General features: G+C 43.6%; 1 protein-coding gene across 2 annotated transcripts; it reads left to right on the top strand.

Annotated features, from left to right (window-relative positions):
- Nucleotides 1–2,001: 2,001 nt before the first annotated feature.
- Nucleotides 2,002–26,665, top strand: grin1.L (glutamate ionotropic receptor NMDA type subunit 1 L homeolog; the record flags this gene model as incomplete). 2 transcript variants are annotated; one of them, NM_001088146.1, is given in 20 exon segments in its annotated part: nt 2,566–2,901; nt 4,894–5,028; nt 5,172–5,348; nt 8,283–8,345; nt 9,190–9,290; nt 10,703–10,824; nt 11,124–11,298; nt 12,712–12,856; nt 13,196–13,279; nt 14,081–14,216; nt 14,419–14,546; nt 15,046–15,210; nt 15,469–15,587; nt 15,770–15,882; nt 16,102–16,250; nt 17,113–17,270; nt 18,098–18,259; nt 18,934–19,043; nt 19,389–19,534; nt 25,344–26,660. In NM_001088146.1, coding segments are annotated over 20 exon segments (2,715 nt in total). In that variant the 3' UTR covers nt 25,413–26,660.
- Nucleotides 26,666–27,450: the final 785 nt, after the last annotated feature.

The raw sequence follows: 27,450 nt of genomic DNA, 5'->3' as shown, positions 1-27,450 counted from the left end.
GACAGTCAGGTTATGGGATTCCCTACCAAGAGAGGGGGATGAGTGATTCATTGGTGGGGAGGAAAGGAGATTTCACTATCAGCATAGGAAGGGGTTCTTTACTGTAAGGACAGTCAGGTTATGGGATTCCCTACCAAGAGAGGGGAATGAGTGATTCATTGGTGGGGAGGAAAGGAGATCTCACCATCAGCATAGGAAGGGGTTCTTTACTGTAAGGCAGTTGAGTTATGGGATTCCCTACCAAGAGAGGGGGAATGAGTGATTCATTGGTGGGGATGAAAGGAGATCTCACCATCAGCATAGGAAGGGGTTCTTTACTGTAAGGACAGTCAGGTTATGGGATTCCCTACCAAGAGAGGGGAATGAGTGATTCATTGGTGGGGAGGAAAGGAGATCTCACTATCAGCATAGGAAGGGGTTCTTTACTGTAAGGACAGTCAGGTTATGGGATTCCCTACCAAGAGAGAGGAATGAGTGATTCATTGGTGGGGAGGAAAGGAGATCTCACCATCAGCATAGGAAGGGGTTCTTTACTGTAAGGACAGTCAGGTTATGGGATTCCCTACCAAGAGAGAGGAATGAGTGATTCATTGGTGGGCCAGTAGTGGGCTGGATGATCCAGAAAGTAATCCAGCTGGCATCTTGGATTCAGGGAGAGATGGATGTTCTGTGAGTGGCAGTTGGTGCTAGTTGGCTGTTTAGGTGTTGCTGTGCCAATATTCTTGTTAGGATTAGAATTCGAGGGGATTCCCAAAGGCAAGGGGCTGTTGCAGTGGAAAATTGTGCCAGGGGACAAGTAACATTATGGGGAGAGGCAATACACAGCCTGATGACTTGCAGATTAGCCCAAGCATGTGCCATGGGGTGGTCTGTGGGTGGGTTTGGGGTGGGTCAATGTGCTGCACTCAATACACCTTATTGATGGGTAGAAAATCTGCTAGTGCCCAAATATCAATATATATCAAAATAATTCTTTGTATTCCCTGTATATTCATTTCATTGCCCCTCCCCGTGACTTGCATTCTTAGCATACACTCATATCCATCACTCAAGTACATGCTCAGCCAATAGCAGCTCTCAATGGTGAGTGTTTACTGGTGTTTTGCTTCCATTCCATTCCTCCATAGGGCTCAGCCTGTGCTGAGAAGTGCCGCATTGGCCTCAATTCATTCTTGCATGGGGAAAATGTGGCAGCTGGTTGCTTAGCAACAAGACCTCCCTTGTAGGCATCCATCTTGCACAGCCTCTTACTGGGGAGCCAGTGGGGCAGGCATAAGGTGTAGGGGTATTTCATATACTGTCCTGCTTCTTACCTGGCACCAAACTTGAAGTATTGGCAGCTTTGTCACATTCACTGCCTCATCCCCACAGATTAACTGGGGCAGGATCTGTTCTACGGGAGGCACCAAGCAGGTAAAATAGCCTGTAATGTGTGCCTTGCTTGTCTTTGGCTGGATACATTCTAAAATTGCACTTTTTACTTAAGCACCCAGCTCTGCTCTTGCTACAGACATTGTCTTCTTTGGCCCTAAATAAGTAAATGTGACACCAGCGTCAGCACTGCCTTAGTTACTGAGCCCTAGTTATGGCCACTGCTTCTGCAATGAACGTGCCACAGCAGCAAGACGTCTAACAACATTCTGTGCCCAGGAGACTATGGCATGTGCCACATACTGGGGCTTGTTCATATCAAACACTCACACTCAGGAGTGGGGGTAGAGCTGAGGGTGCCAATGGATGTGCTTATTTCTTATTTTTCCTCATTGCAAGCTGTCTGCATATAGTCAATATACAGCTATGAGTGTGTGAGGCAGCAGTTAGGAAGGGGTTAAAGGGTGGGCGAACAGTATCGGTGTAGTAGTCAGTGTGTAGCTATGAGTGTGTGAGGCAGCAGGTAGGAAGGGGTTAAAGGGAGGGGAGAGCACCGTTTGGTAGGCTAGCCATTTGGGAGAAGGAAGATCTCAGATCTATTGGAGGAGGCTCCTACTGCAGAGGGGATAGGGGGAATCACAGCTTCATTTCAGCACCAAGGACAGAGAAGAGAAGGGGAGAGATCACTCACTGCTGCCAGACACCTACCTGCCCATTGCTCTGTAGCTTGCCCTCTGATTGAGACATATGCCCATTCCTCCAGACCCTGGCACTGCCATATTGCTACTCTGGGACAGGCATTTTGGGGTTTTTCTGATCTCAGCACCAAGGACAGACGTAGGCTCCTGGTAAAGGCTTGTCAGCCACTTGTCTCTTCCTTCTCTCTTGCCACAGCCATTGAGGGGACATAAATACTGACCCAGTTATCCTTTTATATAGAATTAGTGTCTGTCCCATGACAATTACTGCCTGTTGTGGCACAGCTAGAGCTCAGTGCTTGTTTAGGGATCCTACCAAACATCTGCCGTTCTATTCCTGTGCTGGCACGACTGGGGGCTGCGGCTACTTCCTCTCTATGCTGGCACTGTAATGGGCAGAAATTAAAAGCCTTTTGGGGTAGAAACCTCCTGCCCAACACTAGGTGTTTGACCCACTTACTCATGCCCTGAGGCTTCTTTCTCCTTTACTGGTTTTGCCTCTCGGCTTCCTCGTGCTTGGAGCTGAGAGCACCCACTAGGCAGGACATTGGCTCCGCTTGGCACAGCGCAATCCATGGGCACTATGCGCCTTTTCCTTTTGGCTGTACTCTTCTTGTTCTCCTTTGCCCGTGCTGGATGTGACCCCAAAATTGTGAACATTGGGGCAGTGCTGAGCACCAAGAAGCATGAGCAGATCTTTCGGGAAGCTGTAAACCAGGCAAATAAACGCCATTTTACCAGGAAGATCCAACTCAATGCCACCTCGGTAACCCATCGACCCAATGCCATCCAGATGGCTCTATCTGTGTGTGAGGACCTCATCTCCAGCCAGGTACTTCTTTCCTATTGCCACCCACCATTTATATGTATCTATCTGTCAGTATATGTGTGTCTGTATATATGTATGTATATGTGTGTGTATCAGGGTAGTGTCTGTCTGTCTACTGGTATAGGCAGTGTTGTGCCCCTATATTTAATTGTGTGTGTTGGCTGTTCTATTTAACAGCGTTTGTGTGTGAGTTGCAATATACATTGAAGTGTATGGGTTGGCTGCAACATGTAATGTGTGTGTATCAGTGACTGAGTGAGATTTTGGTGCCAATGTATGAGAGATGCTCCATTCTTTCATTCAAACACGATTGCTATGTAAATACAAGAAAACATACTGCCATTTTGCACAAGTGTGTCACTAGGGGAGCTGTTTCATAAGACCCTCTGCCAATGTGCCGGACTGACAATATAGGGCTGGGTGTAAAGCAAAGGTTCCCACTGTGGGGGGTTCAGAGACTGCTGGAAGATGGTCTGTGTATTCTCCTGTACAGTATATATTTGTCACTGTAGCAATGATTTTGTATATCTGTATCTTTATTAACACTTCATTGGGTTCCCTCCATAACTAAATGGGAAGCTTATACATCTGAATCCACCACCGTTATTTCACCTGGCTCATGTCACTGACATTGGTGGGCATGCTCTGGGTTTGTCCGCTGGGATTGGCTTCCTATGTGTCGGTGCAGTTGAACAGGTGACTGATTCCAGTGTGTCTGACACATATGTAACGCCTATACATGTATGTTACTCTGCACATGTTCCTATTCAGGAGCTGCTGGGAAGGGGAAGTTGAGGGCGTTTAAGTATAAGATTTCGGTTCAGTCTGATTAATAGGACAATTGATCTCCTCATTCAGTTCCCGATGCAGATCCCTGGTGTCCATTAGCGTGTGTATAATGGCTCTCCGAGGGGAATTACAGTTGAGGATTAAATGTGCGTTTAATAAATTGCATTATGGCATCCGACTGAGAAAGGCCTGTTTCAGTGCAGACGGCCACCCTGGGATCATTGTAAGCCATAAACACCTCCAAATCCCCCAAATTGCTGGCGGCTCATGTTAATGCCAGACAGTCACCTCCTTGCCATGGCATTATCTTGCCCCTTACCTTCGCCATCACAATGCAGTGCTCCCCCCGCTGTCTGAGCAATAGAAAGAGGAATACAGTGTCATTCTCAACAACTTCCCAGCATACATTCACTAGCAACATTCAATGGATGTGTGTGAGAGAGTGAAAAAGCGGTAAACAAATACAACTGTCAATTGCAATTAATGTCCCCATTAATCAAAACTGTAAGGGGTTGTTGTATATGCTATAGAGGATCATAATAACTGAGCCATAAAATCTCGTTGTGCAGAATAATATGGTGGCGTGTAATGCCCTTACTCCTTATAGCTTACCTAGAGGGAGGCCTGGCCTCTCTGATATCTACATCCTTTGCAGCAATGCCATTGAGCAAGGATTTGAGTAGAATTCTCTACCATTGGTTGGCACTTTATGCTCCACCTAGTGGCAGGATAGAGAATGTGTTTATACATAAGTGTAGTTTATAGCTACGGCACAGGTAATACATGTATAGTAGGAATTTACAGCAGATTCAGATACATGGCAGTGTGGGAAGTATAGCAGCCAGTGAGATATGGCCTCTCCTTAGCTATTGTCCTAATTTAGCAGGGAGCATTCCACAGCCCAAACATAGCAAAAGCATTACGGCTCATTTACAAAGAGAAATTTTCATACACTCCACCATGTCTTTTATGTCCTAAAGTTATGTCCAATGTAATTGCACATGGATTAGTAAATTGCTAATTAGTTGCATGCAAATGTGACCCATGTCCAACAGATTCCACAGCTAAAGATTGATAGAGGCATCACTGAGTGGCAGGGTAATTCAGCCAATCGACTTCTACCAGTTCAGTGTGCACCAGAGCACTATGCCTGGACTATGTGTCTGAAGCCGCACTAGTAACTCCATCACCCGCTTTATTCTGCAGGTCTACGCCATATTGGTTAGTCACCCTCCTGCCCCCACGGATCACCTGACGCCAACGCCTATATCCTACACCGCAGGTTTTTACCGGATTCCAGTCATTGGGCTGACCACTCGCATGTCTATCTATTCTGATAAGGTAAATACAGCGTTCCTCTTCTCAGGCCACACACATGTATTTATACTGGTATATTTATAAATATTTTAGTCACACAGCCTTACAGAAGCCAGGAAACCCTGCTCTGATATCTAGATCACTTTCCCCTGTGTTTTATACCCCAGAGCATCCACCTCTCGTTCCTACGCACGGTGCCCCCGTACTCCCACCAGGCCTTGGTTTGGTTTGAAATGATGCGGCTGTTCAACTGGAACCATGTCATTCTCATTGTTAGTGATGATCACGAGGGCCGGGCCGCTCAGAAGAAGCTGGAGACCCTGTTAGAGGAGAAAGAGTCCAAGGTCAGTATCTCCTCGCTCCTCTAATAGAAATGTGAGACTGTAGGAAAAATAGTCAGTCATGAAATTGTTCCATGTATGTAGATTTCTGTACGTTAGACACATTTCTTTCTTCATTATAACATGGCACACATTTTGCTTAAAGCATCTACAGTGTCTTATTACCTAACAAGTTGTACTACTTTCATTTCACTTGCTTTGCCATAGGCCAAATCTCCTACGTGTAAATCAATCAAATACAAGGGAATAACCTGGAGCTCTGCAAATGTTCTGCCAGCCAGGTATAAAAAGAGAAATATAAAACTCCTCTCTCCCTACAAAAACACAGGGTTCAGTAACCTCAGCAGTTCAGCAGCAGTTGGATGGTCGCAGGCTGGCTGTGCCTGATTTGCATAGTTTATTGATTTGTCTCAGGGGTTCCCAAACTCCCAGCAAAGTCTGGTGCCCCCACTTTGTTAACTCCAGTCCTGCCAGCACAGCAAGCCCTGGACAAATAGAAGCTGATCAAGTGACTTTATTTCACTCTCTGGTACAGTGCAACGTCTCTAGCAAGCTCTGTCTGCTTCCACCTCCACATACTGGTTCCCATGCCCATGAATCCATGCTAAGCACCGCTTTTGCCTACATGCCCATGCTTTCAGACCAATGGCTGCCTGGCTTTAAACAGCTTCCAGAGCTGATGCACTGTACTCCCAAAACTGGGCTCTGATCAAAAACAACCAATGGGCTTTGACACTGCTGCTGGGACTGCCTCAGATCCTCTGCCCTGTAGTGGGATGCACAGACACATGTAGAGGAATGGTAGAGAGGCTCAACTGTCTATATGGCCGGAATATAACTCCCAGCATGTGCTGATGCTTGGCTGCATATGTTTGGATTTTGGCTGATCCCTCAATATTTATCAGTTACCTGCAACTACAGGCAACACAAAAGCTGAACAATAATTAAACTGATACTCTGCAGCACAATACAGCTTAATTTACTTCTTAACACTATTAGGGAGCATATCACACCCACATCGACATCAGTATGGATAGCTTCACATCCCCCATTCTGGGCAGGCTCATTTTCCTATTGGTCTGTGACATTGTCAATTTCAGCCTGCACTCATTGGTGGTCTCAGGTGGTGGTACTCTGTCAGTTTAGCAGCTTTGATGCACTTCTTTTAGCTTCAAGCCTTCCTGACCCTCCAGCCAGTGAGCAGTCATGCCGCCAGTCAGTCTGTGCTGCCGGGATATTGATATCACAGACTGAAAAGAAAGTGATCCTGCCCAGCTGGCACATAGGGGTTACAGCATTGGCCCAGGCACAGCCTCTGTAGTGTTTTACAAGCTATATCAAGACACACTTTCTTCAGAACACCACTTACTTTGTCTTTGGATGCATTCAACTCCTCAGGCTACTTCCAGACCAATCTTCATACTCAATTTCCCATAGGAGGAAGCACCCCAAAAACTTCAGCATTGCCTTTAAATCAAAAAAATAGCACAAGCTTTTGGGGTCAACCCCTTCCTCAGGTGCACCTGAGGAAGGGGTTGACCTGAAAGCTTGTGCTTATTTCTGCTGAAATAAATTTTTGCTGTTTCCTAGGGGTGTGCAGCCCCCCTGTACCCTGACTATCCAGGTACAGTTGAAAAATCGTGCTCTGATTGGTGAACATATTGAGCCTTAGCTTTCATTGCAGGGACACTGGCCAGAGATATCAGATAATTTCTCTAGCTGTTCTTTTAAAGGCAATAAACCTATGGCTGTGCCATGAGTGGGGCGTGATGGTATCAGGAGACATTATGGTAGTACAACAATGCACTTTGACGACTCCTACATTTATTGGTTCAACTGCACGTCACACACAGACATGCTCAATTATACTAGAGTGGTGCCGGCCTCAGCCTCATTGAATAAGCTTCTGAAAGAACTGCACATTTGTTACATTTGTAGAGTAGAATTCAATGTTTCTATTCACAGATGACTCTTTCCTTTCATATATCCTTGCACATTAACTCACCCTGTCATAGAAGGAGTTAAAGCATAAAGACACTGCAGGTGAAGGCTGCTTTCATTTGCAATAGGCACTTTGCAAAACATCCCACGGGTAAGTGAATCCTATCTCTCCCCCAGGACTTACCCAGGGCAAAACTCTGATTCTTTGCACTTTCTGCTTGTGGCCATTTATGTACTTCTTTATATACTGGGGAGGCAACGGCTTTGGCTGTATGTATCTAGGTGTGAGAGGGATGTTCTTGGGTGTGTGATAAGAAACCATCTGCACATAAAGATCGTTCCCTATATAATTAGGAAACCAGCTGCACATAATATGGTAGCTTCCATATGTACATGTATCAAATACACAGATATGTGTTCTGTGCATACATTAAGCTTTACCCTCATACTGTACAGGGAAACATCATGGCACCCAGTAACTAGTTCCTTCCTATAACTCCGAGAATTACATGCTGCAGCACTCTGAATCCTGCGAATGTGGTTTATTGTGCCACCAAACTAGGCAACATTTCGTGCCAACGCCCTGTCTCAAGCTAGTTTAGTGCACCCAGTAACTACTTCCTATAGTGAGCAATAAAGTGATAGTGAAATTAAGATATATATATATATATATATATGTCATGGCTCCAGCTGCCAGCAATACGACTAGTTGTTTGAAGAGGTTCATTGCATGTGCTTTCCAGGTGAATAGACAGCAGCTTCCATTACTGATCCCAGTAAAGACATCCGTGCATTTCTCCATAAACACTGACTTCTCCTGGGACATTCACTAACCTGTGATCATATGGTTTTTTGCAAGCTCCAGAGTTATTATGACCCTTTAGCAGAGTTGGAGAGAAGGAGGTGGATGTTGGATTGCTTTACTACACGCCATTTTCAACTGTTTATAATATTCTTCTGTGTCTACATATTTTCTCTGTGCACATTATTCATCAGAGTAAAAAAAGGAACTATGAGAACCTCGACCAACTTTCCTATGACAACAAGCGTGGACCCAAGGTATATATGCATGGAAAATGCACGTAGCCCACCGAATCTAACTAGCCAATGACAGCTAGCCACAGACACCCCAAAACAAAACCAAAAAATATATATAAAAATGCAATTTTAATCCAGCCCCTCCCCCCACCTAAATTGGGTGGGCCATGACTGTCTGCCGTAGCAATCTAATTTTTTTGTATGCAATCCGGTAATGGATTGGCCAAAGAGAAGAAGAATGTAAGTTCTTATTCAGTCCTCCTGGCAATACGTTCTTTATACCCCTGTTGCTGGAGGGCCAGCAGTCATTGCAGTGAATTGAGTTGGTGCCCTCCAGCAGCTACTGGTTAGGCAGGAATGCATGTGAACCAATGAATTAACCTGCAAGCCTTTTTTCTTTTTTTGTTCTTTTTTTCATTTCATTTGTTTAGAAGAAGATGTAATTATTGTGTAAGATAATGATAATGATCACTCTTATTCTCCAAGGTAAAACCTCGGAATGAAAGCTCTTTTCTTTCTTCTTTTCATTTCTGATTTTTCTCTTTGTTTTTTCTCGTTTTGGGAACAGGAATTTTTAATTGCATTCCCAGAGTTTTTTTTTCTATTATCTATAAAAAAAATGCACGTGTTTTTTTTTTTTCTTTCTTTCATTTTCTGAGCCTTGATGGACTTCAGTTTGCATGCAGAGTGCAAAATCAGACAGATATAAAATGGAGAAAAAGAGAAAAGCAAAATATTGAAAATAGAAAATGTCACATTTTGTGCAAGAAACGGTGTAACCTTCTATTCTTACAATAGCATGGCTCAATCTCTCAGCGCCATGTTTCGTGCATGTGTTAATGCCATTTGCTCACACTGATCACAGGCAGACAAAGTCCTGCAGTTTGAACCTGGAACCAAAAATTTGACTGCCCTTCTCCTTGAGGCCAAGGAACTGGAAGCCAGAGTTATCATCCTCTCTGCCAGGTAAGTTGCTTTCTTGTGATTCCCTGCACCAGTGTATTACTGACCTCTCTATACACACAGGTGCCAGTGTATGGCAATACTGACCTGGTTATTTTTATTAATCTTTCTTTTCAGCATCACCTCCAAAGGGAAACTTGAGTGCAAGTTATGTTTGCTTATGATTGTAACCAGGGCAGCAGTTGTGTGCAAAATAAAGTTATGCTTCCACTTTTTATACTGATAAATAGGAATTGCAAATCTTGAACAGTCCTTTATTATATCTCATATTGGGGATGATCCACCCTCTCCCCATCTGTTCTTCTTTTCTGAATGTGTAATTGTAACTCTGCACGTTTCTCTTCCTGTTTTCTTAACTTTACAATGTGGAATGTCAGTGTTTCATGTATCCACGAGGTAAGAGAAGGGGGAAATGGGTGAGTCAGCTTTTCTTACAGGTTCTTCCATATACATTTGACCTGTCAAAATAAAAAAGGCTTCTTGTTTCATATTCTGTTATTTGGTGGGGGAAGTTGCTGGGCACAAGTCCAGTGGCCAGAACCAGCTTTAAGCAATAGAGACCCTTAATAGGGTGGGCATTATCCTAAAGTGAAATGGTATCTAACAGATTTGGGGAGAACTATAATAGACATTAGAAACTGCAAAATTATTCCATATGTTTAGGAGAGAAGATATAATCAACCATAAGAAAAACTGCATCAGGGATCACACAGCAACAGATTTGTTTCCTCAAGGTACAACCAATCTCATGTTCCACCCATATTTTCACTGCTCAGTGGATCCAAAACTACTTTCATGAACACCAGAGAGAAGTCACACACCTTCCATAGTCTCCTTAGTATAAAAATGATCTAGAAATATCATGGGACCTGTGTGACAAGTTCCTGTGTGGCAAGTTGTGGAACAAAGACTGCAAACAGGTTTCTGTCTCCAGGACTGGAGGTTTCCTTCTTGGGGTCTGGTCTTGTATTAGTGCAGGGCTCCCCATCCTTCTATTCAGCACCCAAACTCTATTGCTCAGCATATAAATTAAACGCAATGATCTTGAACCCAGTGAAAAGAATTCAGCTTCCCCAGAAATATATATTTAATCATACTTTAAATAATGAAATATTAAAATGCAAATACTAATAATCATTATTGCTTAATCACTGAAATAAATAATGAAGCTTTGAATAAACACATGGCTTTATAACCAATGTTTATAGTGAAGAAATCATCATTAATCATCAAACATTTATAATAGGCCATGGATTGTGTTGGGCATGCCAACAAGATAGATAAGGAATCAATATCTAAAGCTGATCTGGGATGTTGGTTTAGATGTCTCTGTGCTGTGTAAATCTCTGCAAACCTATGACCAACTGCAATGCAGCATTTACACTAATATGCAGCTGTGTGTTTTTATGTTGCAGTGAGGATGATGCCACAGCGGTGTACAAATCAGCAGCAATGCTGGACATGACTGGTGCTGGCTATGTCTGGTTGGTGGGAGAGAGGGAAATATCCGGAAGCGCCTTGAGATATGCGCCTGATGGTACTGAATGTTCCTCATGAGCTTCCATTTCACTCAGAATGGATCAATCATGTAGAATGACCTACGTCTTACCTTGTTGTGCCTATCCCTTCCTTACCTGTGGCTTCCTTACCTGTGGGCAGGGTTCAGTCCACAAATCGGCAATAGAAAAGATTGCTTTCACTTACTCATCAGGGTAGTGTGGTGGTGTCTGTATACATAACAAACAAATCTATACCCTGTTATTTGGACAGATTGGAAGGTTGGAAAAGAGGGATTTTGTGACAATGGGCCACTGTTTCTTTTCTCTTCTTCCTTAGGAATTATTGGACTCCAGCTCATCAATGGAAAGAATGAATCGGCGCATATAAGTGACGCAGTGGCTGTGGTGGCTCAGGCAATACACGAATTGTTTGAAATGGAAAATATTACTGACCCTCCGAGGGGCTGTGTTGGAAACACTAATATATGGAAGACCGGACCTCTGTTCAAAAGGTGCTCAGTCACTCAGCTGTCACTTTGTAACCATTGATAACTGTGACAGTTAGTCTTTAACATTGATCCAAGCTGCAAATCAAGGGGGATGCAGTACAATAAGCAAGTATTCACTGAAAGAAATGCCACAAACCTGTAACTGGTGCCTACGGAGAGGCTTGTGCATTGCTGCTATTGTTTGGCTCATGGGCAGTTGGGTATCTGGGTTAGGAAGATTGTTTTCCTGCTGAGAGAAGGGACGAGGTAATGCTCTCCTTTCAGGCCTGACATACCCGTATGTATATCTGTGTGTCACAACTAGTCCATTAACCCTTTTATATCAAGGCTAGCTGGAAGGTCCTTTTATCATGCCCATATGTAATGACGTGGAGACAGCCTGTTCTTTATTGAGATGTGTCATCAGAATGTATGGTGCAGGACGTTCTTTCCAAAGCATTAGATGTTTCATTGGGTCACTGCAGCCAGAGAGCTGTCATTGTAAAGAGAGAAATACAATCTCTCAAGCTTAAAGGGCAACTAAAGTCTAAAATAGAATAATGTTAGAAATGCTGTATTATGTATACTAAATATAAACATGAACTTACTGCACCAGTAGCCTAAATGATTTATGCTTTCAAAGTTGGCGCAGGGGGCTGTTATCTTGTAACTTTGTTAGACATTTCTGCAATACCAAGACTCGCACATGCTCAGTGTGGTCTGGGCTTCAGTTGGGAGGTTAAGCTTAGGGATCGTCATAAATTATCAAAACAGCACAAGTCAAATAATATCTGCCATAGAAGCCAATACAGCAAGACTGATTAATAATCATAATATAAAGACTGCACTGCGTCTCTGGATACAAATTTCTACAGGGAATCCAACAATGCTGCTCGAGTTCTAGGAAGTAAGGTGGGGGGGCTCCCCCTGCCATTTGAAAGTATGATCGTTTACCTGCACAGCAGTTGGGGACCATCTGACAATTCCTATCCACAGCAGTAAAAGAAGGGGGAATTGCACTGCATACAGTCAGGTTTATTATAAAAACTGTAGATATTTTTTAATTAAAGTATATTGGAGATAGATTTCTTTTTCATTAAAGAAAGTAAAAATGGAATTTTATATTTTTGCCTTTACATGCCCTTTAAGTCACAGCAGGAGATCTGCAGGCCAAGATTTTTACCATGTCATTTTCTCCATTCACTGAGTGAGCCATATTCTTGGTGAATTCTGATGTGTGATGACAAGGGAAGCGCCCAGGCCTCCTCTCCTCTTGTTTGGGAACTGGGTACTGTTCATTCCCATATCAAATACCAGATGCCAGACTGCAACGGAGCACAGACTAATGCTAAACAACATGAAAATGGAACATTACATTTAACATATACCAATGCTGTGTTCAGAACTAACTGCATTCTGCTTTTAATTCCGTTCCAGGGTTCTCATGTCTTCAAAATACCCCGATGGGGTAACAGGAAGAATTGAGTTCAATGAGGACGGAGACAGGAAATTTGCCAATTACAGTATAATGAACCTGCAGAACCGCAAGTTAGTCCAGGTTGGAATCTTCAATGGCAGCTATGTAAGTTCTGTATGATCACTGCCATTACTTCCCCCACCAAGCAAACCATATGTATAGTGTATTGCAGCAGCTTTATGGCTATTATGTACTGCTGGGGCTATGGCAAAAAAGGGGAGTTGGGGGCAAGAAATGCAATAACTGCACAAAATGGTGGCAGTGCCAGACAATAACTGAGGCTTTACTTCAGAACTGCAGAACCAAAACAATGTCACTGTTTTCTCAATTCTAAAAGTTATTTAAAAAGGCCATAGTTTCCCTTTAATACAATTTCTTCATCATTATTCGACATGGCCTAACATATGGCTGTTTTGACCGGCCTTATACTTGTGCTTCCTGCAGATTATACAGAATGACAGAAAGATCATTTGGCCCGGCGGGGAGACCGAGAGACCACAAGGCTATCAAATGTCCACCAGGCTGAAGGTAAGACAAATCCCTGAATATATGTGCGTGTTTGTGTGGATATGAGTACTACAAAGGGGCATGACAGCCCACTGGGTGACCTTTATTAAATGTAACGGGACAACATAGTAACCCACTGGGAGAGTTACAGGAGATCCCCGCAGGCCTCAGGCTGTCATTGCAGGTAACTAATTGTAAAACATCATAAGTGAGTGCGATCATTAGAGGAGTTCATGACAAAGCACAACATTACATTCTTGCCAGCTAAACTATGAGAGTTATAATGAAAGGCCGTGATGTAGGTAATAAGGATCACAATGGCTCTTAATAGAATGAAATAAATAACCAGGCATCTGGAAACTGCAGTGTATTGAGGAAGGATACTGATGGTAATAGTAATGACTAGGGGTCAGTACCATCTAAATTACCCCAAGTGATTCAGTTGCAAAATACACCCAGAACAATGAAGAGCCGCCTCAGTGGAATGCAGCAGGGTGTGCAAGGGCCTTACACAGGAGTGTTGCATTTACACATGTGGCTCCTGCATTAGAAACAGCCCTGACCTTGCAGCTTTAAAGATTTTATGGACATTGTGCTGAATGATCATAGGAAAAGAAATGAGAGATCACTCTATTAACATAATTTGAATCTCCTGCCATTTACTGCTGGGAATGGGAGTTGTAATCATAAAGCAGCTGGAGGTTCCTCATTCCTGGAATATGTATTATTCTACTGTGTCCACATGCTGTGAATTCATTATAACTGCTTGACATCTCATTTGTTAACTTCAAATATTGACTTGTTTATTCCTTTCGTTCCCAGATAGTTACCATCCACCAAGAACCTTTTGTATATGTGAGGCCAACAACGTCTGACGGAACATGCAGGGAAGAATACACCATCAATGGTGATCCCATCAAAAAAGTTATTTGTAATGGTCCCAATGAGACCATCCCAGGTAAGGGAGATAATTCCTTGTGACTGGACCTTCGGATCTGGTAGCTATTTCTGCTTAGTACAAGGGAATACCTATGCTGCCAAAGTTTTATGGGATCTATCTGTAAAGACTATGAGCAATTGAGAAAATTCTTACTGTGCTTGTCAGTTAAAACTGTTTAAAACTGTTCTTAGCCTTTTTAACCCTCTGTCCTCTGCTGCAGGTCGCCCAACTGTACCACAGTGCTGTTATGGCTTTTGTGTCGACCTGCTAATTAAACTTGCCAGAGAGATGAATTTCACCTATGAGGTTCACTTGGTAGCCGATGGTAAATTTGGCACTCAGGAGCGGGTGAGTGTTGCTTACACACAGCAGACCATTCATACCCAGCACATTTATCTCTCAGGATTGTGTCAAGATTCTCATACTTTGATTTAGAAATAAGGTCACTGAGTGCCAGAGAGTATTACTGCTAAGGAGTTCAGTGGGACCGGCCTAAAGAGGCCATTTTTCATAGGACAAGGATGTAAGTTGTTAAGGAGTGGAATGTACAGTGTGAGACTCTGGATAGCTGCATGCAGGACACCCCTCTTTGGTGCAGTGATTATCATGTGCCCATTAGGATATGTAATTAAGCTTAAGAAAAACACAAAGTATTCAGGCCTTCCCTTCATGTTCTATCCCTGCTTACTGGATTATTATCTGTAGACTCAGTATGAAATATGGTGTCTATGTTTTAGACATGCCTTAAGCCCCTAACCAGCTTGCATTAAGCTCAGACAAACATACACAACTTAACAAGGAGAGAGAGTGCAAAAAGCATAAACCCCTCATCCTTTCCCTCGTGCAGGTCAATAACAGCAATAAAAAGGAGTGGAACGGCATGATGGGAGAGTTACTGAGCGGCCAAGCAGACATGATCGTCGCACCACTCACTATTAATAATGAACGTGCTCAGTACATCGAGTTTTCCAAGCCATTCAAGTATCAAGGACTCACTATACTTGTGAAAAAGGTACAGTCCTGTGATAGACCTTCAGTTTGGGCATCTAGAGTCAAGTCTGTTGAGAACTATGAATTGAATTTCTAGGTTTTACTTACCCTTCACCTGCTGTTCTCTAACCAAGAGAGGGCCAATATGTCACACCTGAACTGGGTCCTAAATTCCCTAGAGATGGCTTCCCAATGCTGACCCTTCTCTCAACTAGCGTAGTAATGAGCAGCAACTAGAGAGGTTTTGCATAAAGGATAAAGGTGATTTTTCTCTTCTCAGGAAATCCCGAGGAGCACTCTGGACTCATTCATGCAGCCGTTTCAGAGCACTCTCTGGCTTCTGGTTGGACTCTCAGTGCATGTGGTGGCGGTGATGTTATATCTACTGGATCGATTCAGGTCAGACTGAGTGCTTTCATTTACTCTTTTCCTCTGGCACTGGGCTGACACCCTGGGGTGGGGCTGATTGACCCCCATTCTCATGGGTCTGGTCTAAGTGGTTTCCCATGAAATGTTCTTTTTTCCATTTCAAATTCTAAATATAACATACACATGTGTATAACTGGAACGTTCTTTTTCAGTCCGTTTGGACGTTTCAAAGTAAACAGCGAAGAGGAAGAGGAAGATGCTTTGACACTATCTTCAGCCATGTGGTTTTCCTGGGGGGTCCTCTTGAACTCTGGTATTGGAGAAGGTGAGTTATGTTTTAAGAATCAAATAAGCCATACTGGCAAGTGTCTGTTCTTAAGAACTGACAATCAATTTGTGGGGTGTACAAACTTACACATTCATGGTGTTCATTTTTGTCACTGAAGTCAAACTCAGTGACATAGATTGCAATGCTTCTTTTCTACAAACCATACAAGTGCCATAGGGCTGTGCAGTAAATAAGGCTCCGTGTGGGTTTTTCTAGGGGCTCCCAGGAGTTTTTCTGCCCGAATCCTTGGCATGGTCTGGGCTGGATTCGCTATGATTATTGTAGCCTCCTATACTGCTAACCTGGCTGCCTTCCTGGTCTTGGACAGGCCAGAGGAAAGGATAACTGGCATTAATGATCCCCGGGTAAGTAGTATATTTGAGCCTCCTCTTCTATGATTGGTTAATTATAATTGTCTGTATTCAGCTAGAGGCAAAATCTATTGACTGTTCCTAAAGGCAGTTTATTGGGGATGTGTTCACTGGTTGATTAGTTGTTACCCCCTCTTGAAATGTCATCCAGTATATGTCTCTGTACAAAGGAGTTCCTTGTTGATGAGATCTATCAAGCACTGATATGATGTAATTTGACTAAGCAAGATGATTGTCAGTCCTGAAAGCATGTACTGGCCTCAACTAGAGCTAAGAAATGCACTGGTGTCACTAGGAGGGGCAATTTCTATGCTGGATTTATTTCTATGAGTGGAATTCATGCCCGAGGCAGGTTGCTGTGTTGTTCATAGTGACACGTTAAGCCTTTCACTCACAATGATACAGGTGCGTGATAGGTGTCACATATACACAAGCACGACAACCTGACTGCCCTCAGCCCAAAGCTCAGTCTGTTAGATGTTTACACACTCAGGTGATTTGTGTATGGGCTCGTTGTGTACTGCTGCTCTGGAGACGGTGCACTTTCAAACAAGCACTCGCACAATATATCAGGATTAAAGATAAGGGTACCCCATCTGCTGAGTCAGGATTTATTGCAAAAAGTCTTCCATCTTAGCTGTAACTTTCACTTCTGTCCCCTCACCACTCCTATTCCTAGAGGCAGGTCTACCTACTGTCCTGCCTGATAAATATATTCTCTTTATTAATTCTGAAATCTGCCCGAGCCCCATGGCTTGGGTACACGTTCATTATGATTGGTAGAGATCTAATGCAGCTTCTGGGCACAAAATTGCACCCCTGTTTTACTCCTTCAACTTGCTTTCTCGACATGCAGCTGCGCAATCCCAGTGACAAGTTTATTTACGCCACTGTCAAGCAAAGCTCTGTGGACATTTATTTCCGGAGACAAGTAGAACTCAGCACTATGTACAGACACATGGAAAAGCACAACTATGAGAGTGCGGCAGAAGCCATACAAGCCGTGCGGGATAAGTAAGTGCCATCACCTGTCCTATTTATTATTTTGGATTTCTTTTTGGTGTATGTTTCTTTTTTCATCCTGCACAAGTTGTGTCACGTGGCTTGCTTCAAAATATTGTGTATAAAATAAAATCTCTTTTGTGTGTTACCCCTAGAGATCCCTTGGAGGATATCAATGGGGCACTTGGCACTTTCAGCCATAAAGCAAGACTTAAGTGTTTAAACTAAATGAGGGAGCATCGAACAAAAAAAAAAATAAGTTACCCCCCTCTGTTACAATAAATAATCTCCTCCTATCAGACAGAAAGAACTGAACATGATAAAAGTGACAGTTTCCTTCTTTGTACAAACATAAAGCCATGAGCATCTCTTGTTTACAGGAAAATAATGTGCGACACCAGCCCCAGTTGTATAAGGTTATTTTATAACATTCACTTATAAAGGCATGAAGAATTTTCTATACAAATTCAATGCAACAAATGAGGAATTGTACTGTCAATCCTGTAGAAATGCTGGCTCTTTCTGGCCTTCTGTTGTCAGGCTACTGTAATCTCAGCAGGGCATTATTATTTATAAAGTTAAAGAAGCCATTAAGCACACAGCCAGGTAGAGACGTGTTGTGTTTTGTGAGGTCCTCTGCTGTGTAGGTGCAACACATGAGCTGTAACACATCTTTATTGGCATTACTCTGAACTAGTTTGGTGGGTTTCCTCTATGGGAAGTTCAGAGTGCTGCTGACCCCTACTGATCACATTGTACCGGTGGCTACCCCAAATGCTAAAACTTGTACCATTTCCAATTTGACCACTGCCCATTGTCCCTGTCCTCTTGCCTCTCAGCAAACTGCATGCTTTTATATGGGACTCGGCTGTGCTGGAGTTTGAGGCCTCTCAGAAGTGTGACCTTGTTACCACCGGTGAATTGTTCTTCCGCTCTGGCTTCGGCATCGGCATGAGAAAAGACAGCCCCTGGAAACAGAATGTCTCACTAAACATCCTCAAGTAAGTAGCCTGTGGCTTAGCTCTGCCATTCACACTTGCCCTAGAGCAAGAAAAGGCTTCATCAGTCTAACAGGTCAGTCTCTGGCTGAGGCTCATAGTTGTACACTGGTTAGAAAGGCAGCAGAAGTTGGACAGACATGGTATATACATAGTAACATCTACAGTATATGGAGCTGCAGAATATGGTAGCTCTGTTTATAGATATATTATAATCATTTGATGATACTCTTCAAGGCAATGATTCTTATGTGTCAGAAGCCATGTTGTTCCGATACCAAGAAATGGGCTGGCTCAACATAATGTTATGTAGAGCTCTGTGAGGTTCAGTGTGCCACTATTTACTGGACAGCATGGTTAGTAATATAATTGTATCTCTCCTCTGAAGTGCTACTGCTGCAGTAAATGAAATATTCTGGTCCCCAGTTTTAGGGTGGGCTTACTAGGGCCCACCAGATTATCTGTCCAAGCTCACTATAGACATTACACAAACTGTTACATATGTCATATAGGCCAACGATGGGAATAAGAAAGGACTGATGAGAATTTTCCTTGGATGGGGTCCCTAGGGTCTGGGTGACCCAGGTTATCCTCTGTTACTCAGGAATTCCAGTCTGACCCCACCAACAGTGGAGAAGATAACCCCCCCCCCAATAATCCAGTTTTGGCATTTGCAGGTCGCATGAGAACGGCTTCATGGAAGAGCTGGATAAGACCTGGGTCAGGTACCAGGAGTGTGACTCCCGCAGCAATGCCCCAGCCACATTGACATTTGAGAACATGGCAGGTATGTGATTATGGCTACACGTTGCTCTTATGGTAGAAATAAATTATTCCTATAAGTTAATTCTACATGGGATGAAGCTTGAGACCATTTGCACCAGGCCAGTAGAAACCCTTGTCTCACCCCGGGACTTACCCAGGTACAGACTTCTGATTCTTTTCATTTCTTGCTCCTGGGCTGCTCTCTTTCTTATTGCCCTAAAGTGGGTGGGACTTGCTTCTGAGTCTGGTTAGAGAATGTTCTCCATTTCATTTGTGCCAAAAGGGAATTTAAGCCTGGAGAGTCAGTGGACTGCCTTTGGCCCATGGAGATGAACACAGTTTGATATTTCTCTGACTTCCCTTGCAGGGGTCTTCATGCTGGTCGCTGGGGGTATTGTTGCCGGAATCTTCTTGATATTTATTGAAATCGCCTACAAGCGGCACAAGGATGCCCGTAGGAAGCAGATGCAGTTGGCCTTTGCTGCCGTCAACGTGTGGAGAAAAAACCTGCAGGTATGAGGGAAAATACATGCGTTGTCGAGCCATTCCATGACAAATGTGTGGTGTTTCCTCTCAGAGAGCAGATAAGCCTCCTTTTAACTGGATTATTGGAGGTTTCCATCCACTCCTTCCATTTCACTGTGACTCCCAGGTGCCACCACGTAACAGTGTATAATCACCATTGGCCCTGTCACTGGCAGAGTGGAGCAAGCAGTACGGCAACTCCTTCTGACACCGACACGGCACATTTCTGTCCCATTCTGTTACCTGTTTAACATGGAAAGAATGAAACCACAAAGCTGCAGTATTATCAGATGTCACCCTTGTGTTCTCCCCACTACTGAGTGATATAACTTGTGTCTCTTGATCTCTGCCCAGGGCATGAGGAGGCCAGACCTTTAGCTAGGGCACATGCCTGTTTGTTTATGTGAGATCAGAGCCATATCTGCTGACAGGCAGCCTCTCTTCATTCACTGCTTTGCTTTTGGGCACATGTGCTGGTCATATGTATCATTCGCAGTACTGGTGGTGGGGCAGCTCTGTATTAGAGAGACAGTAAGTTATAGTGGTCTTGTGCACATCAGTAGGAGTTGCCATATACAGTATATCTAAAGAATAACATAATCTCTTTCCGACCACCTTGTCCAAAGCTAGCAGAGAAGTTTGGGGTTGAATAAAAGAAATGAATTTTGACTGGAAGCTACTGATTGTCACACACACAGGACTCCACTCAGTGGCCAGCTCTTGGTACACTATAACTTGCTGCTGGGACTGAAGAGGAAGGAACCTCTATCCATGTTAGAGTGCCTGCTGCTGTGGCTGAGCCATATAAAGTGAATAGTGTGGGTTTTTTTGCGGTGTGTGAGTTTGTGTTGGGATCTGTTGTGTCAATATCTCTCCATGGTCACAATAATACTGCAGCTTTAGTAGCGACACTCCCCGCTCTTTGTGTTGCTATCTCTCGATTTCCAGTCATTAATGTGCTGATTAACAAAGCCTTTCCTTTGCAGCCTGGGAACATCAAGTAATCTGAGTCATTTCCATCGATGTACCATTGGACTGCACTTTAAGAAAAAATGCCTACAGCAGCCACATGGGTTTGTAGCTTTGCATCCAATCACACAGCTTTATAAACTGCTCTCTATAAAGTGCTCTCTAAATCTCTCCACTGACACATCTATTCCTGGACGCCACATCGGCCAGCATACACCAAGTTATGAACCCGTGTTGCTCTTGTAGCTGATTTTTTACCATGTTGCAAGTAGCGTTTTGTTATTAATTTATTTATTTTCCAAAAATGTACCTTTGTTTAAAGAAAGAGGGAAAAAAAATTGCGGTTACAGATCTTCATTTCCGTGACTGATTCCCAAGCAATGTGGTGCAAGTGCTTTATCTGTCACGTCCTGCAGACTTAGGAGATGGAGACACTGATCCGTGTATAACGGGACTCACTCAGCCACTGCTGTTCCTTAAAGGGGCAGATTTACCAAGTACAATTGATACCCTGGCACACACACACGATACAATTGTATCTCATCAGACTATAGTCCTGGGCACAAGCCGCCAGTGCAGGGTGCAGTGCATGCTCATATGAAAAATCTGCTTTCTTTAACATTTATTTTCCAATAAAGATCAGTGTTGCTCCATTTGTGTATACACACGGGCCAAGAGCTTCCCTTATTTTTTCATGGAGCTGCCACAGTTTATGTGCATTTTTGCTGGCAGAGAATCTGCCTGTAAGGCACAGTAAAGCTGAAAGTCATATTTAGGATCATTTGATTAATTCTTCTCCATAATCATAAGAAATAGCACCTGGAGCTGTCCGTGTTGTTAGACTCTTGCACGTCCCAGTTGCACTGGAGACACATGCTTATGTGCAAAGTGAATAGACGCAATATGGTGGCTGTAAGACTTCATTTCCGCCAGGGAGAAGTCTGCACACAGCATTGGACTGCATCAGCACCGCAATTTTCACTTGCCCCCCTTCCACGCAGGCCACCAAACAGGCACCGGCTCTGCTGCACCGTGGGCGACAATTTTACAATCTGCAGCCCCCCCCAGATTTCAGAAAGAAAAAGCACCATTAGAAGAAGGGAAGCAAGTGAAAAAGATAATTTTCCATGAAAATTTGGCTTTGGGATCAAACGTGGATAAAGCAAATAAGTAAAAGCCATTTCATTGCATCCACCCTGCTTATACCCCACTACTGCTGTATGTGCATGTATATCCGAAAGGAACCTCGAAATTTATCCCATCTGTGGTGTCCCTCACCAGTGGAATAAATTTTTGTTATATCATCCATTGGTATAACAGAACAAAACCCATTTATTTTCTCCCCCGGTCTCATGCCATTTTATTTACCATGTCAGTAAGTGATAGCATTTGCTTGATGCTTTCTTTTGCCATTTTATTTTTTTGACGCTTTCAGCCAATGCACCATTGAAATTTTTGAATACATTTTTTACAGAATACTCATAAATGGCCGCTTTCTAATGCAGTCTTCTATCTTTCTTATGAGCCAGAATCCAGCACACAAATTCTTTAGCTGTTCACAGAGCCCCACTAAATAAACCAAGTGATGTTCTCCTAGCTTAGAGCTTGGTCACCACCTCTCATCCCTCCGGCACTGTATATCACTAGTAAAGATCAGATGTACAATCAACAGTGCACAGGAGCCTTGGATGGACTTTCATAAACACTAATAATGCTTTCATTCCAAGTCACAGCTGAAGCAAACAAGATGACAGAGAGGCATAGAGAGCCGCCACCTCATTATCTTGCCCTGGTGGCTGAGCCAGAAATCTACAGGAACTTCCTCAGTCTCTAAATAATCCCCATATCTAATATCCACATGGTGACCATGTTGTTTATAAGCCAGACAGGGAGAAGGCCTTCGTCTTGCTTAGGTTTAGAGGATTCCCCCCTTCCCCAGCTTATAACGTATAGGCTGAAAGAGAGGCCCATTAGAGATCTAATTACTTATACATATTCATTTTAGGATAGAAAAAGTGGTAGAGCAGAACCTGACCCTAAAAAGAAAGCCTCTTTTAGGTCCATCACCTCCACCCTGGCCTCCAGCTTCAAGAGACGTAGGTCCTCCAAAGACACGGTAAGAGGAAGAAGAATTTCAGCCCTCTCTCTCTATCTCTCTCTCTCTCTCTCTTTGGCTTGCTCTTCCTACTCTATCATTGCTCATTCCTTGTCTCTCTACTCTGTACCTTCTCTCTCTTCCTCTCTTTCTTTCTTTTTCCTTTCTTCTACCATCCCATTGACTGGCAAATGCCCATTCAGAAGCTGCACATGTACACGCAGCATTCCATGGCCTCATGTTCGTCACCAGTCAGTCAGTTGGTCATCTAATGTACCTAGATCCTACCCACTGGTCTCCACCAAGAGCCTATGAGCCAAAATTCTCTCTCTTCTTTTTAAATAATATTTTTTTCCTATTGGTGCCGACTTTTATACTAAACCCCCTCTTTTTTGTGTTTACTTTTGAATGTTTTGTCGTTCCTTGCTGTTTGCCTGGGGGGGGGGGACACAGAATTTTCTTTTGGCCAAGTTTCACCTTACTAAAGGTTTTATTTATCAAAGAGTGAAGTTAAAGATCACCACAGTCCTCTAGAGTAAAATTCCGCCATGCTCCATTCATTTCTATGGGATTTTTCAGAGTATTTATCAATGGGTGAAAGTTCAACCTTTGATAAATACACCATTCAAAATCCCATAGACATTAATGGAGATTGGCGGAATTTCACTCTAGAGGACTGTGCGATCTCTAAGTTCACTCTTTGATTTGAGTCATGTTTGCGTTACACCTACCTGTACTTTCTGTTTGTCATGATGGCACTTTTCTGAAGGTCACACTCCCTCCCCTAAAAGTCATAAATCCACCCCCTCCCCATAAAGTAACTAATTCCATCATTTCCAATTGCAAAAAAAAATAGTTTTTTCCTTACAAAAGAAATTCATGTTACTAGTTGGTTTCCAGTGTGTACTTCAGTGTGTGAGTATGTGCTGTATACATATATATTTCTATCCTGAGCTATAATATATCTGTGTGTGTCCTAGAGGGGCTGGGATACAGTATAACTGTGACTCATACACTATAAATGTAATAGTCACACACTCTGGGGAACGTATGGGGAACGTATGGGTCTGGGGAACGTATGGCTCAGTATCACTGAGTGACATATTATGTAGATTAGGCACAGTCATTGCCCCAATACACACACACACGGTGCCCCCTGCGGCCTCCTCATAGACAAAGGGACATTGTATAATAGGAAACTATGTGACAAATTGAATAAATGTAAATTTGCTGACACTGATTTTATAGGTCGAGTTATTAAGAACAGACATTACAAGAGAAACGCGTGAGAGGCCTTTATTTTAGGTAAATGTGGTGGTTTAACTGTCGTTAGTCGGTCGTTTGTAGCATTTTTGTGACATTTTTGAGCACATATTAAAGAATCAGTGAACCTTTTTGCTTCTTGTCCGCTAGTTTCATTCTACTCTGATGCCTCACTAGGGCCCTGTTTTATATTAGTTACCTGATTCTACTCACAGCTTTGTCAGCTTTACTTAGTGATAGAGGTGTAAACTCTCCCTGGAAGCCATTCCCCCGTGGCAATTCTATTCAATCTCCCCCACAGGTACAGAGCTGTGTTTGTCTGTGTTACTTGCACCTGGGCTGCTCTCTTTCCCACTGTCACAACTGTCACTAAAGAGCTGGGAGTTGCAGTTCTTTGGTGCATAGAGATTTTATGGGCTGAACAGAGATTTTGCTGGATCATTCTGATGAGCAGCATTTCTCTTTATTGTTGGCCCTTTGCACCAGTCTTGGGCATGGGATGGGGACACACAGTATAGTATATATAATATATAATAGTGTAGGGCCAGTCATTTGCGCTGTATGAAGCAGGTGTGAGGCCTTTCTCCCCAGGACACTTGCCTCAGAGCAGCCCCCCGTGTCCATGATAATTGGGGACTTGTAACAACTGTTGTATCGAGTACATTCAGGCAATAACAGGCCTGTGATGTTTAGGGATAGATGCTTTGTTGTCTACCAGGGCACACATTGTGTATGGCACTGCATTGTGTATGGTTTTGTGTATGGCACATCATTGTGTATGGCACAGTATTGTGTATGGCATAGGATTCAGTATGGCATTGTGTATGGCACAGAATTGTCTATGGAACAGCATTGTGTATGGTTTTGTGTATGGCACATCATTGTGTATGGCATAGGATTCAGTATGGCATTGTGTATGGCACAGCATTGTGTATGGCACCTGTGAGGCTGTGCTGTGAGCTGTAGTGCCAGTGTATGTGAGCAGTGCATTCTGGGAAACACACAAAGGATTGTAATGGAGTGCTGGGGAGCTCAGATATATATATATATATTTATATATATGTGTATATAGAATGTCCCATCAGTTGAAGCCGTAATTTACGTACAATGCCCCCCGGCATCCTTTGGGTTCATGTGTCTTCGTACAGAAGCATTGGGGGGGTGGGGCATTCATGTTGGTTATTATGGTTGTCAGTAGGGAGCACTGGTGTGTGATACCTCCTCCTCTGCAATGTTGTGCAACTACAACTCCCAGCACCTCCAGCCGTGCAACAAGCTTTGGATGACGTTTGGCCCGTGCGTGTAACTGTGTAACTGGCACATTAGTGAGCTGGTGCCTGAAGGTTGTGTCCTGTGTGAGCGTTTCTCAATGTGAAGCAAAATGTATTTTGTCAGTGGGCTCCCAGCCCTCCTCTATCACTGGCCCAACTTGTGTCTCATGTTTCCTCTCTGTGTATTTGTATCTTACAGCAATACCCACCAACCGATATCACGGGGCAACTAAATCTGTCCGACCCTTCTGTTAGCACTGTGGTCTAAACTGCCCATCACTGGACCCGCCCCCATGTACTGATGGCTAATGACTGGCCCTGCCCACTTGCCACTGCCCAAGCCTCCAAACTGGGACACCGACTGCAAAACGGCAAGCGACTCATCTGCACCAAGTAAATAGCCCCCCCAATAATAATCTGTCTACTTGAGGATATTTCTTTTTTCTTCCCCAAAAACACTCTGATTGGAAAAAAGAGACTTTTGTATTTGCCATCAATTCTGTTTGTATTTCCCAGTCTCACGTGATCGTTTGTGTGCAGGGGCCCAAGTGCCTACTTTCTTGCCTGCTGTAAAATGCTGAATATATAATATAGAATATAGAATGTCTTCTCGTGTGTATATATATATATATATAATATATATATATAATGAGAATGTGTGTTGTGCGGCTGACAAATACAGCTTGGATCCCACTTGGCTCATGTCACCATCATGTTATTGGGGGCAAATAGCCCTATCATTGTATTTGCCTTTTATTTTATGTTTGTTTATTCCTTTAACCAAGTCATGTGAGCAATCACCCCTGTATACACACATATATGTATATAACATGGATTCCATTATGTGCTGGGCTTGCCCCATCTGTTACACTGTAAGGTTTGAGTTGTTGGGATTCTCTGTATCTCATGGGCTGCTCTCTTCCCACTGTCCTGCCAGAAAGGTGCTGTCCTGATTGCATATTTATATATATGTTTATATACTGCCCATATATATTTTTATCTATTGCCCATAAAGGCCCCGCCTCTAAGTAAACATCACGTATAGGAGTCCCTGTCCTGCTCCCACAGTGTAACAGTAAACCCGTGACAGCCCCTCACTGGCCCCTTACAGCTATTTATAACCCTGCCCCTGAGAACAGCCCATGGACAGTGATCAGAAAGACTAGAGCCCTGGTTACAAGTAAGTATTTCAGGCAGAGCTTTGTGTATTTACTGACAGTAATCACCAGTCCCCCCTTCTCTTTAGCCCTTTAGCCCTTTAGCCTGGACCAAACCAAACACCACTGCCATTGTCACTACTACACTTTGGGCCTAGGGGGGAGGAATATAGTGCAGTCAGGGTTTGTTCTGTGCAGAGTATTTGGTGTAAATACTTCTATTTCATACATACATACATATATATATGGCTCTGATCCATTTGTATTGCTTGTACAGAATATACCTGCTTCTAATGAGACTCATTTTCATACCTGGCAGGAAACAAGGAGGAATATTCCTTAAATAAATGCATTTCTAAATAAATATCTGAGAAATGCCTTGTGTTTGCTCTGCTCATGGTGGGGCCAGTGTAGCCAGCCAACTTCTCCAGCTTTGTAGCTTCCTTAGTAGAAATGGGGAGGAGAGAAGGCGGGACAGAATGAGAATGGGGAGGAGATAAGGCGGGACAAAGAGAGAATGGGGAGGAGAGAAGGTGGGACCAAGGGAAAATGGGGAGGGGAAGTGCTGAAATGAGTTGTGGGTGGTGGAGTGGGGAAGAAGTACAGGATCAGAGAACTCTTCCCCCTGTTCTACTTGTGACATGGTCCAGCCCAGTTAGTGACATGGAAGAGACGTGAATGGCTGGGAGCCCCAGAGAGGAGGAGTCAGAGTTTGGAGCCAAATCCACAGGATGGGCCAACAGAGGAACCCCTTACTGCAGTGTCCAACCACAACCGGGAAATCCCAGGAGATCAGCGGCTGAGCTTGGCCAGGAGGAAAGGTGCCCAATGTACAGACACAACCCTGTTCCCTCCTGATGTTTGTAACCCCCACAATGTCTGCCTGGGAGCCCCCGGTAAGTGTCCAAGGGATACGTCTGTCTGTCTGCTGATTGCAAGGAGAGGCACTAGGGGGCAGCAGGAGCCGGGGTATTAGAGGCAGGGGACATTAAACTGAGCTGTGTGTATATATATATATATATAAATATACAGTATAGATATCCCATCTGGAGCAGAGTGTGGGACGGTGAAAGATATTTGCTCACATAGACCCCCTCGTGTCACCAGTGCAGGAGTCTCCATTGTGTCATGAAAGGGTTACAGGGACAA

Source organism: Xenopus laevis, chromosome 8L, assembly GCF_017654675.1.
Source record: "Xenopus laevis strain J_2021 chromosome 8L, Xenopus_laevis_v10.1, whole genome shotgun sequence".
Classification (NCBI taxonomy): Eukaryota; Metazoa; Chordata; class Amphibia; order Anura; family Pipidae; genus Xenopus; species Xenopus laevis.
The sequence above is the reverse complement of the archived record's forward strand: the minus strand, read 5'-3'. Positions and strand labels throughout refer to the sequence as shown.